The sequence below is a fragment of the Carcharhinus amblyrhynchos genome, chromosome 6 (genome assembly GCF_965287045.1).
Source record: "Carcharhinus amblyrhynchos chromosome 6, sCarAmb.v2.hapA, whole genome shotgun sequence".
Classification (NCBI taxonomy): Eukaryota; Metazoa; Chordata; class Chondrichthyes; order Carcharhiniformes; family Carcharhinidae; genus Carcharhinus; species Carcharhinus amblyrhynchos.
The window spans coordinates 113,668,795-113,686,511 of NC_137329.1; the positions used below are offsets into that span (position 1 = coordinate 113,668,795).

The window sequence follows — 17,717 nt, forward strand, 5'->3', positions numbered from 1 at the left end:
GCATCTAACCAGCGTGTTTTTGCCGTTTTACAAAGATCTTAAACTCCTTTCCCCTCTCTCATTGCCGGAAGTTATTGAATTAATGGTGGTATGGACAAGTTGGGCCAAAGGCGTGTTTCCATGCTATAAGTCTCAATGACTCTATTTTAGACTGTCACATGGGCAAGATTGATATAGAGGGATATGGGCCAAACACGGGCAATTGGGACTAACTTAATGGTAAAAATTGGGCAGCATGGACAAGTTGGGCTGAAGGCCTGTTTCCATGCTGTAACCCTCAAATTAAACTCAAATTATATCAAGAAAATTGATGTTTTCAACAAGGACAGAGGAATATTCAACTAAGGTTCTGGAGACCCGGGTTCGAATCCCGCCACGGCAGATGGTAAAAATTGAATTCAATAAAAAGTTATCTGGAATTAAGAATCTACTGATGACCATGAAACCATTGTCAATTGTCAAAAAACCCAGCTGGTTCATTAACGTTCTTTAGGGGAGGAAATCTGCTTTCTTTATTTAGTTTGGTCGATGTATGACTCCAGAGCCAATAGCAATGTGGTTGACTCTCAACTGCGCTCCGAACAAGTGCAACTAGGGATGGGCACTAAATGAGGGCCAGCCAGAATCGCCCATGTCCCATGAACGAATTAAAAAAAAAGTAAACTTGAGTGCTCTAAGTTGAACCCATGAAGTTGGTATCCTTGTAACAGCTAATTGTTAGATTAAAATAGTTCTAAATACGAAATATAAAATATTTCTGTTATTGCTTATTACTTTATATACATTGAGTTAAGATAGCTTGCATGAGGTGATATGGAGCAGCCTTGGATGGCTTCTAATCGATGCCCACTCGTATTATGATTGCTAAAACGAATTGGAATTCCAGGTCAAGTTAACAGCCATGGGAAGGCAGTTTATTTCATAATTTACTAGTACAGATATTTTGGCCATTTCTTTACTCTCTTCTGTCAGTGAACAGCAGTGACCTCTATTTACAATGGAGAAAAAAGTGGAAATTTACTGGACGGCTAAAGGCTACAACTCTTTGATATGAGGGAGCATGTAATAGCAGCCACTTTAAATTGGTGCATGTCTCACTTCACTCTTCTTTGTAGCCATAAAATAGGCCAATAAAAAGTAACAACCCTTATGATGCAAGAGATTCACAATAAGGCTGTCCAGAAGAAATATACTTTTGCTTATGTTTAAGCGTTTTTGTTGAGTCAGGAAAGGAATTTTAGCTTTTTAAGTTAAAACATCAGGTAGGGAAGAAATGCAATGAATGTCTTGAAAAATGACATTCTCCCTTATGTTGTGACATTTGTCTGTGCAAATTGGATGAGGCAAGATCCGGCTGCACAAAATAGAGATTTATCTTTATCTCTAATTCCTAAGTTAGTCAAAAATCTTTTAAGATTGATTTCCTGAACTTGAGTTAATATGTAGCAAGTGACATCGATACACCAAAAGCACCCATCAATGACCATTTCCACAAGAGAATTAAACCATCATCCTTTGACATTCAGTGGCACTGCTAAGGCTGAGCATCCTTCCATTAGGAGGATAGATTAGAGAGGCTGGGACTGTTCTCCTTGGAAAGGAGAAGCCTAAATGCCCACCGCTGTGCTAAATAAGACAGACTTTGAATAGATCTAGTAGGACTGGGCATTCATGAGGCACTGTGGGCCCTCAGCAGCAGCAGAACTATACTAAACCACAACCTTTAGCCCCATGGCCCAGCATATCCCCACTCTACCACTGCCACCAAGCTAGGAGGTCAACATTGTTCAATGAAGAGTGCAGGAGGGCATGCCAGGAGCAACATCAGGCGTACCTAAAAATGAGGTGTCAACCTGGTGAAGCTACAACACAGGACTGCTTGGTTGCCACACAACATAAGCAGCAAGTAATAGACAGCAATTTCACAATCAAGAGATCAGATCTAAGCTCCGCAGTCCTGCCACACCCAGCCATGATTGTGGTGGACAATTAGCAACTCACAATTATAAAATCATTGAATGTCTACAGTGCAGAAGAAGGCCATTCAGCCTATCGAGTCAGTACTGACCACACTCCCACCTCGGCCCTATTCCTGCATCCCCACGCATTTATACTGCAAATCTCCCTGACATTAGGCTCAATTTATCATGGTCAATGCACCTAACCTGCATATCTTTGGACTGTGGGAGGAAACGGGAGCACTTGGACGAAACCCACGCAGTCATGGGGAGAACGTGCAAACCCCAAGGCCAGAATTGAACCCGTGTCCCTGAGCTGAGGGGTAGCAGTGTGAACCATTGTGCCACTGTACTGCCCCACTTCTTCGATCAAGCATTCAGATACCCGAATCACCTCCTTTACTGCCAATCTTTTTGCCCGATGGCACACTCATGCGAAGTGTCTTGAGATATTTCAACCAGGTTAAAGGCTAGATAAATGCAAATTGTGTATTTTTGTTGCTGTTGTTGAACACATTTTCCCTGATTCTTCCTACATCTGAAGTGGGAGGCAGCAGTGCTAACCACTGTGCCACTGTGTTGACCACAAGTATCCCCATTCTCAGTGATGGAGAAGCCCAACGCATAAGACTGAAGTCTCTGCAGCAATCTTCAGCCTGAAGTGCCAAGTTCATGATCTATCTCGGCCTCTTCCAGTGGTCCCTAGCATCATAGATGTCAGTCTTCAGCCAATTCGAATCACTCCATGTGGCGGGTGAGGTGAAGTGAATCAAACTGGCTGAAGACTGACATTAATGATACTTATGTGGCGGGCAAGATGCAGAGTTCCGGCCATTGGGCTAAATAGCCTCCTTTTGAGCTGTAACAATCTGCCATCCTGATCATCACCATTAACCAACAGTTAACTGGAGCAGCTGCATAAATAAAACGAGGTCAGAGACTGGGAATGGCGATTAACTTAACTCCTGACTTCTTAAAGGCTGTCTACTACCTACAATAAGAAGTCTCACAACACCAGGTTAAAGTCCAACAGGTTTATTTGTAGCAAACCCCACTAGCTTTCAGAACTTCATCAGGTGGGTGGGAGTTCTGATCACAAACAGGGCATATAATGACACAAGCTCAATTAACATGAATAATGATTGGAATGTGAGCCTTTACAGCTAATCAAGTCTTAAAGGTACAGATAATGTGAGCGGAGAGAGCATTAAGCACGTGTGTATTGTTTCCAGACAGGAAAGTTAGTGAGATTTTGCAAGTACAGGCAAATTGTGAGGGTTACAGATAATGAGACATGAACCCAAGATCCTGGTTCTTGGGTTCAGTACAGACTCAGTATCAGACTATCAGTACAGACTCGATGGGCCTAATGGCCTCCTTCTGTACTGTAGGGATTCTCCCTCTGTCACCAGTGTAAATTGGCTTTAGTGTATATTATCCACAAGATGTACAACTGAGCATCACCAAAGCTTCTTTTCGCACTTCTTCCCAAGTCCAACTTAAAGAACAAAGGCAGCAGGTGCATGGGAACAAGTTCCCCTCCAAACTACATACAGTCCTGACATTAAAATTTTTGCATTTCCTCCACGGTTACTGGGATAAAATCTTGGAACTCTTTATCCAACAGCATTGTGGTTGTACCTTCACCACATCGATTGCAGCAGTTCAAGAAGATTCACTGGAACCTTCTTAAAAAGCAGTGGATAATAAATGCTGGCTTTGATAAACACGTAATTGCTTTAAAGGCTGCCTTAGAAACAAATACTGACCAAACATTTCTCTGGAGAACTATATATAATCATACTCAGAAAAACCTATTCGCTGTGAATAATTTGTCATACGTGATCTAAAATTTGCAGAAATAAATGCCATCTGATTCATTCTTCATACTATTATCTAATTCCATTAATGTGAATCTTTGAATAGTTGCAATGTCAAGAGAAAGCCACATTTAATCATTTCTTTTAGAGTTTGTTGCATGTTTCCATTAACAGTATTGTGAGGATAGGGTGTTGCTGTGGGATCTCACACTATCCTACAGCTCTGGAATTTAAAGTTAATTCAAATGTGATTTATTTGTTTTGAATTGCCTGCTAATGATGATTAAATTAGCAAGTTCACTCTTAGAACTTCTGCTTGAGGATACAGCTGAAATAAATTTTGAGAGGAAGTTGAGGAGGTGCAATTGTGGGCAGCATGGTGGCACAGGCGTTAGAATAAGGAACATAGAAAATTACAGCATAGGAATGGGCCCTTCGGCCCTCCATGCTACCCGACTGAACTAAAACCTCCGACCTTTCTGGGGACCATATCCCTCCATTCCCATCCTATTCATGTATTTGTCCAGATGCCCCTTAAAAGTCACTATCGTATCTGCTTCCACTACCTCACCTGGGAGCGAGTTCCAGGCACCTTCTGTGTAAAAAACTTGCTCGTATATTTCCTTTAAACCTTGCCCCTCGCACCTTAAACCTATGCCCCCTAGTAATTGACTCTTTCACCCTGGCAAAAAGCTTCTGACTATCCACTCTGTCCACGCCTCTCATAATCTTGTAGACTTCTATCAGGTTGCCCCCTCAACCTCCGTCGTTCCAGTGAGAACAAACCAAGTTTTTCCAGTCTCTTCTCATAGCTAATGATCTCCATACCAGGCAACATCCTGGTAAATCTTTTCTGTGCCTTCTCCAAAACCTTCACATCCTTCTGGTAGAGTGGCAGCCAAAATTGAACACTATATTTCAAATGTGGCCTAACTAACGTTCTATAAAGCTGCAACATGACTTGCCAATTTTTAAACTCAATACCCCGGCCAATGAAGGCAAGCATGCCGTATGCTTTCTTGACTGCCTTCTCCACCTGCATTGCCACTTTCAGTGATCTGTGTATCCGTACACCCAGATCCCTCTGCCTATCAATACTCTTAAAGGTTCTGCCATTTACTGTATATTTCCTATCTGTATTAGACCTTCCAAAATACATTACCTCACATTTGTCCGAATAAAACTCTGTCTATCATCTTTCTACCAAAGTTTCCAACCAATCTATATCCTGCTGTTTCCTTGGTGACCAGGGACATGTGAAGAGTATTCCACTGCATTCCGGTTGTGCCTTATAAATGAAATGATACAGTGTTGGCACTATTGCCTCACAGCGCCAGGGACCTGAGTTCGATTCCTGGCTTGGGTCACTGTGTGGAGTTTGCACATTCTCCTTGTGTCTACATGGGTTTCCTTCGGGTGCTCCAATTTCCTTTCACAGTCTGAAAGATGTGCTGATTAGGTGCATTGACCTGATCAGGTACTGAAGTGTAGCAACTAGGGGACTTTCACAGTAACTTTATTGTAGTGTTAATGTAAGTCTTACTTGTGATTAATAAATAAACTTTTTAATTTTATTTTTTAAATGGCAGGAAGGCTTTTGGGGGCTCATGTGGTAAGTTATTCCCTGCAAAATATTCAGCTTTTGACCAACTCTTGGAGCCATAGTATTTATGTACTTGTCCCATCAAGTTTTTGGCTATTGATAACCTTGGGGTGTTGAATGTGGAGGGATTCAATGTTATTAATGCCACTGAATAGCGAAGGGAGATGGTTAGACTTTATTTGTTGGAGATGGTCATTGGCTGAGACTGATGTATGTTACCTGCACTTATCACTCTAAGTTCGAATGTTGTCCAGAGCTGCTGTATCCAGGAATGGGCTGCTTCACTATCTGAGAACTAAAAATGGAACTTACCACCGGCGTCATTGGTGAAGATCCCCACTTCTGATTTAATGATGGATGAAAGATTATTGAAGAAGCAGCTGAAGATGGTTGGGCTTAAGACCCTGAGGACCTCCCGCAGTGGTGTCCCTGTGACTGAGATGACTGACCTCCAACAACCACACCCATCTTTCTTTCATGTTCAGCAAGGCTCCAGCTAGTGGAAAGTTTACCCCCAATTCCTTCAATGGCTCCTTGATGCCACACTTGATCAAATGCTACATTGGGCTGGAATTCTATCTCACTAGGAATGGCTTGGGAGGTAGAAGAGCCCATAAAATGGCGAAGTTAGGTGAATGTAGGAATCCCTATTGCCTTCTACAATTACATTTTACAAGCAGCAGGGAAGGTGGAGGGCAGCCCACCCACCCAGAGGTCAATTGGGCCAGTAAAGTGGCCAATTAAGGGCTTCTTTCTGCTAATGGTGGATGGCCACTCTGCCAGCTGGAAAGACCACCTGGTGAACTCTGGTGACCGCCTGGCAGGCACAGGTGGTGAGGAGGTTTGTCTTCCTTATTGGGCAATCTTTGGCCCAAGCTGGGGTCTCCCAGCAGCAGAGACCACCCACCCACCAATGTCACCAACGCCTGCCCCCCTCTGTCTGGATGAAGGGTCAGCCAGATTTGAGACGTTCGCTCTCCACAGATGCTGTCAGACCTACTGAGTTTCTCCGGCACTTTCCATTTTTGTCCCTGCTCCATTCTGTTTTCCCCTCGCCGGGGCCTGCCTCTCTGGCTCCGACAATCTCCGATCCCTTCACTGGTGGTGAGGGCGGCCTGCTCCCATGGTGACTAGCACTTCCAATGACTGCCAGTCCTCTAACCCACGGAGGCGGGCAAGAGATAGGAGCTTGGGCTCAGACAGCTGAAAAATGGGGTACAGTGTACCAGAAATGGTTTCTGCAATGTTACCCCCCAGCTTTTCGGCCTGTTATCTGGGCCTCCTCCGTGTTGACAAGCTCCTGAGTGACAAGGACTGTCAACCTGCGCCATATGTGACAAGTGCTAAAATACAGAGTTGAATTGAAGGAGATAGGCAATTTTGAAATTGAATGAAAATTGTTTTAATTTAAATTTGACGTATTTGCACTAAGACAAGCAAGTCAGCAATCATTTGAACTGGAAAACAACAATCCAAACAAATAACAGAAAAAATACATCACATGACTTTCCTTGCACTGAGATCCTCGCTCACACGTCATGCTCGCACATATATTCTTTCTAAACCTGTTGTTAAAACATTTTTTTTTCACATACAATCTAACAAGTTTGCACTTGCTTCCAAATGGTTGCAAAGTGGCCACAAGTGATTAAGCTCCAGCACAACTCAGTCCTTGCTAGAAATGTGGTTTCCTCGTGACGATAACAGCTTCGGTTTTGGTTGAACGTAAATCTAGTATTTGGTATAAATTTGTTTTCTGATAGGAAAGTTGTTCTTGAAGAGAGCTTTGTGTCGGTGTTAACTCTTGCCCTGCAGAATAGATAGGAATTCCATACAAATGGCACAACAAATGCTTATGCAGAGTGCTTTACGGTTCAGAGTTGCTGAAGGCACTGGGGGTCCACTAAGCAGCAGACGTGACCATTCTGGAGGAAGGGTGGGGAAGGGAGGAGAAAGTACATAAGATAGAGTCAGAGTAAAGCTCACAAGGTTCCAACATCCTTTAAGATTGCACATTTAAAGATCTGGCTGGAATTCTCTGGCCGGTCATGCCCCCCCACCCCTGCTGCAAGCGAGGATAGAGAATTTGGTGTTCCATCGAATATCCGTTCACTGCAGCAGGACTGGAGAATCCCGCCTGGCCTGAAAGACTGGAAAATTCCGGCCCAATGTTCATTTCAAAGTCATATAACAATCAATCTTAAAACTGAATTCAAATCAAAGGGATATAGGGTCATACAATCCCTACTGTGCAGCAGGACTCATTTTGGCCCATCGAATTTGTACCGCTCACACTCCCACCCAGACCCTATTCCCGTAACTACATGCATTTACCCTGCCAATTCCCCTGACACAACGGTCAATTTAACATGGCCAACCTAACCTGGACTTTGTGGGTGTGAACTCCGCATAGTCACCCAAGGCCAAAATCGACCCTAGGTCTCGAGTACAGTGAGGCAGCAGTGATAACCAATGTGCCATTTTGCCTCCCTCAAATGCAATTTATAGTTGTTCATATGGTGGCACAATGGTTAGCACTGCTGCCTCACAGCGCCAGGGTCCCAGGTTCAACTCCAGCCTCGGGTCACCGTCTGTGTGGAGTTTGCACTTTCTCCCCGTGTCTGCGTGGGTTTCCTCCGGGTACTCCAGTTTCCTCCCACAGTCCAAAAATGTGGAAGGGCCATGCTAAATTTTCCCTTAATGCCCCAATATGTATAGGTTAGGGCAATAGCGGGCTAAATGCATGGGATTAGAGGACGGTGGGTGGGCTTTATAGGGTGTTCTATCAGAGGGTTAGTGCAGGGTTGATGGGCCAAATGACCTCCTTCTGGATTCTATGATTCTATTTGGTGCCTTTGATGTTGTGGATAGGTATTTCACACCAGCCAAGATTTGACAGTGAGCCACATGAGGAGAGAGTCAGACCAAAAGCTTAGTCAAAGAGATAGGTTTTATAAAGGAGGAGAGAGTGATTGAGGTGCTGAGAGGTACAATGAGGGTCTTCAGAGATTAGGGCCAATCGGCAGCTATAGGCATGGCTGCCAATTATGGTGAGATAATTCAAATCAGTGATGCTGGGGATCATGGAATTGCAATGATGCTGATATCTCAGAGGGGTACAGCACTGGAAAAGTCATAGAGAAAAAGAGAGGTGAGGACAATGAAGGATTTGAAAATGGAGGTAAGAATTTGAAAATTCAGGAAATGCTGCAGCAGGGATGCTGAGAAACACATAGGCAAATAGTTTGTCTTGCGAGTTAGGAATTGGGCTGCACAGGTGTTAGATGGAAGATGGTCTACTGGCCCAAGGAAAGGTTGAAATAGTCTGGGGTCAGCCAAGAGTGGGATGAAGGTTTCACCAGGAGATGAGCTGAGGCAGGGGCAGAAATGCAATCAAAAGCTCATCTCAGTGCCAAATACAACATCAAAGCTGTGTCAATCGTGTCAATAAATTATCAGTGGCATCAAAAATCTGTGCTAAGTTTGAACAGAGTTGTCTTCTAAATATATAATGAAACCATGCCCTGGTGCATATAATTTATGGATGAATATTAAGAAATTCTTAAATACAATGTGTTGTACTGGAGAATTTCTTGTTTCCCGAGCTGTGATAGTAAAACTTAACAAAGTTTGCTTTTTTAAAAATCAACTAGTTTTTATTATCACAAGACTGCATGCAGTATATGGCCGACTCTTGGAAACAGAGAGCAGTCCGCACTAACTACTGATCCTATCCCAAGATCGCGCCCACTACAAGGAGCAATTCAATAATTATACCTTTTTCTTATCAGCTTACATGATTTTAGTAATACAAGCAGTGGTACATTGAGCAAAACAAATGGTGTGACTCCCTCATCCCCGACCTTACCTAATGTCTCGTATGTTATCTCACGGTATATGGAGTCAACCTTGTTAAGACAGGCTTTCCTGGTGTTAATAATGCCGTTGAGGTGGTGGAGGCTGCCTCGCTAAATATTTTTAAGACGCGGGTTGATGGGTTTTTGATAAGCGAGGGGATTAAGGGTTATGGGGAGAGGGCAGGAATGTGGAACTGAGCCACGACAGATCAGCCATGATCTTGTTGTATGGCGGGGCAGGCTCGAAGGGCTAGATGGCCTACTCCTGCTCCTATTTCTTATGTTCTTATATCTCACTCAGGCTGTGCAAAGTCAACCTTATCAAAACAGACCGAGGCCAAGCATTTGGCCTTCTCTGTTTGTAGTCATTTCTTTGTTCAGAGTCAGTTTTACAGGGGTCTGGCATTTTGAAATGGCTTGGTCTGCTGTCCTTATTTCATACTAGATACTTGACCATTTTTCCCATCATGCCACTGCTTCATTTCTACACTATCACAAATGCTTTAAGAGTTGTACTAATGAATATGTCATGTCAGTGTGGAAAACCTATCCCATCACTCATTAGTGATGACAGCATGGTGTTGTTGGAACACATTGATAAGAAACAGGCCTATTCCTTTCTCAAACCCTAAGCAAGATGCTCTATCAAGGAACCGCTCCACTTATTTAATCCACTGACGGAAAGTTCTACATAATTTTTTTTCCCCTGGAACAGTAACAGCAACTGAGTCAAACTCCTTCATTATTCAACTTTAGCTGTTTCTTTTCTCAGGGATGACATTTCCATGGTCCCAACAGTACAAAAAAAATCATTGTAATCTGTTGTATATTTGACAGTCCCTTTCTTTTTTTATTTTTGTAACTGTCAATCTTACTCTTAATAAGATACTTATTGGGTTCTTTCAGAAGGAGTAAAAACAGCACTTGCTGCTCTCTTTTTTTCAGGATAAGGGACAGTTGATTTTATGCACCCATTTCTGAGAAAAAAATATTAGTTTCTCCGGAACACACTCAGATGTACGTGTCAGCCAATTATCTTAGAAACAAAACGTCCTGTCAATTAAAGAGGTGATTAATTATACATTCTGAATCAATAAATTATTGCACAGGATTTAATGGCCTTGTTAAGTATGTATTGTTCTATATTATGGTGACATCACACTGAAGGAATTTCAGATCACTAACAAATTGGAATAAGAAAAACCCATTCTCGCAGTTTACCTGTCTTGTGAAGAGAGAAGGCCAGCGTACTGCATCCATAGAACTATATCGTGCCTTTACTCACTGACTCAATTATAAGCCCATAAATAATTAATTGCATTTGTGTAACCAAATAATCAATTACTACTTATTAATCTGCACAGCCCTAACCTAAAGCTACACTCTAAATTTAAACGACATAGAAATGAAGAAGAAACATGTTCAGAATAATGCTGCAGAGGAAGAATTGTTAAATTGATCTAAAAAAAATGACAGGAGCTTTTTGTTCTATTTTAACACACAAACTGTTGGTGTTATTTTCCAGTAATAATTGATTTCCTGTTTAAAAAATCTCCATCATTACAGACAAATGGCACACAGCGTTACCTGGGCTGCAGAGTTTTAGTTGTGAAGAGAGAGTGGATGGACTGGGATTGTTTTCCTTGGAGTAGAGGAGATTGAGGAGGGACATGATTGAGATGTGTAAAACTATGAGGGGCATAGAAAGGAAGAAACTTTTCCCCTTGGTAGAGGGATCAATCACCAAAGGGTAAAAAGTAAGGTAAGGGGTTTAGAGGGGATGTGAGGAAAACCTTTTACACCTAAAGGTGGTGGGAGTCTGCAACTCATTGCTTGAAAGAGTGGTGGAGGCAGAGACCCTCATAGCATTTAAGAAGTATTTAGATATGCGTTTGTGATGCCAAAGCAGATAAGGCCATGGGCCAAGTGCTGGGGAATAGGATTAGAATAGTTAGGTGGTTGTTTTTGACTGGTGCAGATGTGATGGGTCTTCTCCATGCTGCAGACCTCTGTGACTCTATGCATCCTATTAGTAGCAAAAAGAGAACAGAACTGCTGTCTGCCTCCATGCTTTTTGTACTATATATTGTGCAAAATAGTTGACATTTGGAAATGATTTAAAGCCTGTATATAATCCATGATTCAGCTTGTATTATAAGCTTTTATTTATAACACACCTGGCCTCAAAGAATACAGTAAGAAGTCTCACAACGCCAGGTTAAAATCCAACAGGTTTGTTTGGTAGCAAAAACCACCAGCTTTCGGAGTGCTTGCTGCTCCTTCATCAGGTGAGTGGCAGGGTGCAGCAAGTGCTCCGAAAGCTCGTGGCTTTTGCTACCAAATAAACCTGTTGGATTTTAACCTGGCGTTGTGAGACTTCTTACTGTGTTTACCCCAGTCCAACACCGGCATCTCCACATCTCAAAGAATACGACCTTGTAATTATTCCTGGCTTGCCATTATTCTGTACTCACATGTTGGTGGCTCAATAAAATTAAAATTAATTTAATGCAGCACGGTGGCACATTGGTTAACACTGCTGCCTCACAGCGCCAGTGACCCGGGTTCAGTTCCTGCCTCAGGTCACTGTCTGTGTGGAGTTTGCACATTCTCCCCGTGCCTGCGTGGGTTTTCTCTGGGTGCTCCAGTTTCCTTTCACAGATGTGAGAGTTAGGTTGATTGGCCATGCTAAATTGATCATAAAGTCAGGGGGATTAGCAGGGTAAATATGTGGGGTTACGGGGTGGGCTTGTGATTGGTGCAGACTCAATGGGCCTAATGGCCTCCTACTGCGCTGTCGGGATTCTATGATCTTGCATGTATCAGGTTAAGAGTCTGCTTTGATTTATGTTTTACAATTTTACAAAGCGATATTAGTTTATCTGTCTGAGAAATGGTTTGGGATATATCATATTTGGGCGGAATGGGGGCACAGTGGTTAGCACTGCTGCTTCATAGCTCCAGGGACTTGGGTTCGATTCCCAGCTTGGCTCACTGTCTGTGTGGAATTTGCACATTCTCCTCGTGTCTGCGTGGGTTTCCTCCGGGTGTTCTGGTTTCCTCCCACAGTCCAAAGATGTGCGGGTTAGGTTGATTGGCCATGCTAAAATTGCCCCTTAGTGTCCTGAGATGCATAGGTTAGAGGGATTAGTGGGTGAATGTATATGGATATGGGGGTAGGGCTGGGTGGGATGGTGGTCGGTGCAGACTCGATGGGCCTAATGGCCTCTTTCTGCACTGTACGGTTCCTATGATTTCTATGATTAAATTAGTAAATATGACTGGAAAATATACTTCATCTGTGATTCTCCACATGAAATACTCTCTTTTCAGACATTGAAGCATTGATTGTAGTTTCCTGTTTGCATTTCAGCTTTGTCTTTCTCTTAATTTTCCACCTTTTCCAACATTTAGCTGAGGCCTTGTTTGGCACTAGTTTGAAAAGAATTGGGGAAGTCTCGCTCTTGTGACCTAGCTAATATTTATCCCTCAACCTATGTCACTAAAGCCAGTGACCTGGGGAGGCATTAGCACAGTAGTATTGTCACTGGACTAGTAATCCAGAGACCCAGGGCAAAGGTCTGGTGGAGTTGAGTTCAAATCCCACCACGGCAGATGATGAAATTTGAATTCAATAAAAATCTAGTATTAATGATGACCGTGAAACCACTGTCGTAAAAACCCACCTGGTTCACTAATGTTCTTTAGGGGAGGAAATTTGCTGTCCTGAGCTGTATAGGGCACTGGTGAGGCCGCAGCTGGAGTACTGTGTGCAGTTTTGGTCGCCGCACTTACGCAAGGATATTTTGGCCTTGGAGGGAGTGCAGAGGAGGTTTACTAGGCTGATTCCGGAGTTGAGGGGGTTGAACTATGAGGAGAGGCTGAATAAACTAGGCTTGTACTCGTTAGAGTTTAGAAGAATGAGGGGAGATCTCATTGAGACATATAAGATGTTGAATGGGATGGATAGGATAGAGGTGGAGAGACTCTTCCTGCTCAGAAAGGACAGTAGGACTAGAGGGCACAGCCTCAAGATAAAGGGGGGGCGGTTTAGAACGGAGTTGAGGAGGAACTTCTTCACTCAAAGGGTGGTGAATCTCTGGAATTCTCTGCCCGTTGAAGTGGTGGAGGCTGCCTCGCTCAATATTTTTAAGACGCGTGTTGATAGGTTTTTGATAGGCAAGGGGATTAAGGGTTATGGGGAGAGGGCGGGAATGTGGAACTGAGCCACGACAGATCAGCCATGATCTTATTGAATGGCGGGGCAGGCTCGAGGGGCTAGATGGCCTACTCCTGCTCCTATTTCTTATGTTCTTATGTACCTGGTCTGGCCTGCAACGATCCACATTGCTACTAACTCTTAAAGGTTCTCTGAAATCGCCTGGCAAGCAGTTCTAGGACAACTAAGAACGGGCGACAAATGCTCAACTTCAAGGGCAATTAGAAATGGATGTCAAACGTTGGGCTGGTCCAGTCAATGGTACCCACATCCAATGAATTAAAAAAAATCTGGCTATATTTTGTTGTTTTTTGTAGGAGCTTGCGATGCACAAATTGGCTGCATTTCCTACAATACAACAGCGACTGTAAAGTTTATTTATTAATCACAAATTAACACTGTAATGAAGTTATTGTGAAAATCCCCAGTCACCACACTCCGGCACCTGTTCAGGTGCACTGAGGCAGAATTTAGCATGGCTAATGCACCTAACTAAAGCATCTAATCTATATTCAGATGGGCATTTAGGCATACAGCAGTTAATGAAGAAAGATACAGGACCTTGGTGAGGTCACACCCAGAGTAACGTGTGCAGTTTTGGCCCCCTCTTCTGAGGAAGGATGTTCTTGCTCTCGTGGGAGTGGAGTGAAGGTTTACCAGGCTGATTCCAGAGATGGCAGCACGCATGTATGAAGAGATATTGACTAGATCAAGATTGTTTTCGCTGGAGTTCAGATGAATGAGGGGGAAGTCTCATGGAGACTTATAAAATTGTAACAGGACAAGATGGGGTAGATGCAGGTAGGATATTCCTGATGGTGGGGGAGTTCAGAACCAGGGGTTACAGTCTGAGGATTCAGGGCAGACTATTTAGGACACAGGTGAGGAGACATTTCTTCAGTCAAAGAGTGGTGAGCCTGTGGAATTCATTACCACAAGAAGTAGTTGATGCCAAAATATTGAATGCATTCAAGAGGCTGCTGAGTATAGCACTTGGGGCGATTGGGATCAAAGGTTATGGGGAGAAAGCAGGATTAGACTATTGAGTTGGATATCAGCCATGATCGTGATGAATGGCAGAGGAAGGTCAAAGGGCCAAATGGCCTCCTCCTATCTTCTATGTTTCTATAAAAATAGAAGTCTGTCCTTTCAGTGGAATATTATAGTTCTGGAACAACAGTTGCTGATGATTCTCACCTTGCACTGACAGAGTGTACATTCTGTGCCATGCTTTATCCACGAGGATCCTGTAAAGCGGACCGAATTAAGCTCATCTATGCAAGTCTTGGTGATGTCGTTGCGGATCTTGTTGGCTTGACAGGGATCTGCAATGCACTGTGGGCAGCATTCGCCCTCGGGGATCATGCTAAATTCACAGTCTGCTTCTGGGCACAGCAGAGGCCAGCAGTCAACCTCGCCTTGCTGAGAAAAACAAACAAACAAAAGAGCAAGAATCTAAGTCATTGTACAAGCAGGCAGAGTCAATATGAAGCGACACTGGGAAGCGCATACATAGCACTGCATTACAAAGTCAATATGTGGGGCCTTGGGTCACATCTCATGAATGTGTGAAACCTATAGGAAATATGTGGCTTAAGGCAGAACTGAATTGGAATTATATGTCTTAAATGTAATCAATGAAAAACAAAACACCCCACTCGTAAGCGATGCTGCAGTTTACAAGTATACACGCAGGCAAAAATCAATGTACTTCCCATACTGTATGTGATTTAGTTGATTTAAATGCAGCAAAGGTTTACCAGGCTGATTCCTGGGATGGCAGGTCTGTCATATGAGTAGAGATTAAGTCGGTTAGGATTGTATTCACTGGAGATTAGAAGTGATTTTTGATTTGATAGTTACATGTATGAACATACGATGAAAAGTATTGTTTCTTGCGTGTTACACAAAGCATACCGTTCATAGAGAAGGAAACAAGACAGTGCAGAATGTAGTGTTACAGTCATAACTAGGGTGTCATAGAGAGTAAAAGATAGAATTAGAAGGAATGCTGGGCATAGCTTGCAAGAAGTCGCCTTGCTCCGACGCTATCTTGGAGTGAGAGGGATCTCATAGAAACTAATAAAATTCTAAGAGGATTAGACTGGGTAGAATGAATGTTCCCAATGGCGGGGGAGTCCAGAACGAGGGGTCATAGTTTGAGGATAAGGGGTAAATCTTTTAGGACTGAGGTGAGGAGAAATTTCTTCACCCAGAGGATGGTGAATGTGTGGAATTCAATACCACAGAAAGTAGTTGAGGCCAAAATATTGTGTGGGCGGCACGGCAGCACAGTGGTTAGCACTGCTGCTTCACAGCTCCAGAGTCCTGGGTTCGATTCCCGGTCTCGGGACACTGTCTGTGTGGCGTTTGCACATTCTCCTTGTGTCTGAGTGGGTTTCCTCTGGGTGCTCCGGTTTCCTCCCACAGTCCAAAGATGTGCAGGGTTAGGTTGATTGGCCATGCTAAGAAATTGCCCCTTAGTGTCCAGGGATGCGTAAGTTAGAGGGATTAGTGGGTGTAATATGTGGGGACATGGGGGTAGGGCCTGGGGGGGATTGTGATCAGTGCAGACTCAGTGGGCCAAAGGGCCTGTTTCTGCACTGTAGGATTCTATGATTTCAAGAAGAAATTAGACTTAGTCCTTGGGGCTAAAGAGATCAAGGGATATGGGGGGTGGTGAATCTGGTTATTGAATTGGAGTGGGTGAGGGGTGGACAAGGGAATGTCCATTGACCTTGGGTGGAGATTTCCGGTCTCGCTTGAACAAGGCCATAAAATCCCACCCAGTATTCCTGCTTTTTAATACACGCTCCATCAGTCCAAATGGAGCCAAACGTTTACAGAGGAACACTGAAAATAGAAGCAAGAGGAGGCCAATCGGCCCTTCGAGCTTGCTCTGCCACTCATTTGGATCATTAAATGCAGAATACTGTCTGTGGTATTGAATTCAACACATTCATCAGCCTCTGGGTGAAGAAATTTCTCCTCGCCTCAGTCCAAAAAGACTTACCCCTTTTCCTCAAACTGTGACCCCCTAGTTCTGGACTCCCCCACCTTCAGGAACATTCTTTCTGAATCTAATCCTGCTAAACTTCCCTCTGACTTTTCTAAACTCCAATGAATGCAATCCCAACCGTCTCAGACTCTCCTCATGGCCGGGTTTTTGCAATCTCGTTTGGGCGAGGCTCATAAAATCCTGCCCGAGGCCAATGGAGAATTCTGTTCTGCGAGCCTCGCCCACCCTGAATCCAGAACGGGCATGCTGGTAAAATTCCATATGACAGACCTGCCAACCCAGGAATCAATCTTTGCTGCATTTAATGATCAAAATGAGTGGCGGAGCAAGCTCGAGGGGCCGAATGGCCTACTCCTGCTTCTATTTTTTATGCTTCTATCTAAATGTTCTGCTCCATTTGGATTGATAGAACGTATATTAAAAAACCAGGAATACGGGACGGGATTTTGTCGCCTCACTCGAGCGAGACCAGAAATTCCCATCTGAAGTCAACGGACATTCCCGTTGTCCGCCTCTAGCCCGCTCCGATTCCATGGCAAGTGGGGTAGTAGAATTCCAGCGTATGTGTGCTGCTTATCCACTTGCATTGCTTCCACAGCTTTTAAGAATCAAATCTATCTTTGGGGTAGGAATTTGGATAAGTTGCACCAGTTTTTCAAATATAAAACCTGCACAAAGTGTATCTGTTTAGCAACTGAATGATCTCTGTCCAATCTGGGCACTTGTTGAAATCATGGCTAAATGTGAGGGCTTTTCTTTAAGGTGTCCCTGGCGGATGCCTAAAGCAGGCATTAAGGCATTTAACACATTTATTTAAAATGCGATTTAATTTGATTTATTGTCACGTGTATTGAGAAACAGTGATAAGTATTGTTTCTTGAGCACTATACAGACAAAACATACCGTTCATAGAGTAAATAGGGGAGAAGGAAAGGAGAGGGTGCAGAATGTAGTGTTCCACTCATAGCTAGGGTGTAGAGAAAGACCAACTTAATGCGAGGTAGGTCCATTCAATAATCTGATGGCAGCAGAGAAGAAGCTGCTCTTGAGTCAATCATAGAATCATTGAACCCTACAGTGCAGAAAGAGGCCCTTTGGCCCATCGAGTCTGCACCGGCCACAATCCCACCCAGGCCCTACCCCCATATCCCTACATACTATACCCACTAATCCCTCTAACCTACACATCCCTGGACATGAAGGGGCAATTTCTTAGCATGGCCAATCAACCTAACCCGCAC

The 17,717-nt window shown here is 43.6% G+C and overlaps 1 protein-coding gene across 1 annotated transcript in view; it reads right to left on the reverse strand.

The window, feature by feature from the left end:
- Positions 1 to 6,812: 6,812 nt before the first annotated feature.
- Positions 6,813 to 17,717, reverse strand: part of LOC145344551 (protein kinase C-binding protein NELL2-like) — a 284,248-nt gene continuing 273,343 nt past the window's right edge. Inside the window, exons 19-20 of the mRNA XM_080191747.1 lie at positions 14,655 to 14,879; positions 6,813 to 7,306 (exon numbers count right to left, since the gene is read on the reverse strand). Coding sequence (XP_080047873.1) covers positions 7,256 to 7,306; positions 14,655 to 14,879 — 276 coding nt within the window. The 3' untranslated portion in view covers positions 6,813 to 7,255. The remainder of the gene's footprint in view (positions 7,307 to 14,654; positions 14,880 to 17,717) is intronic.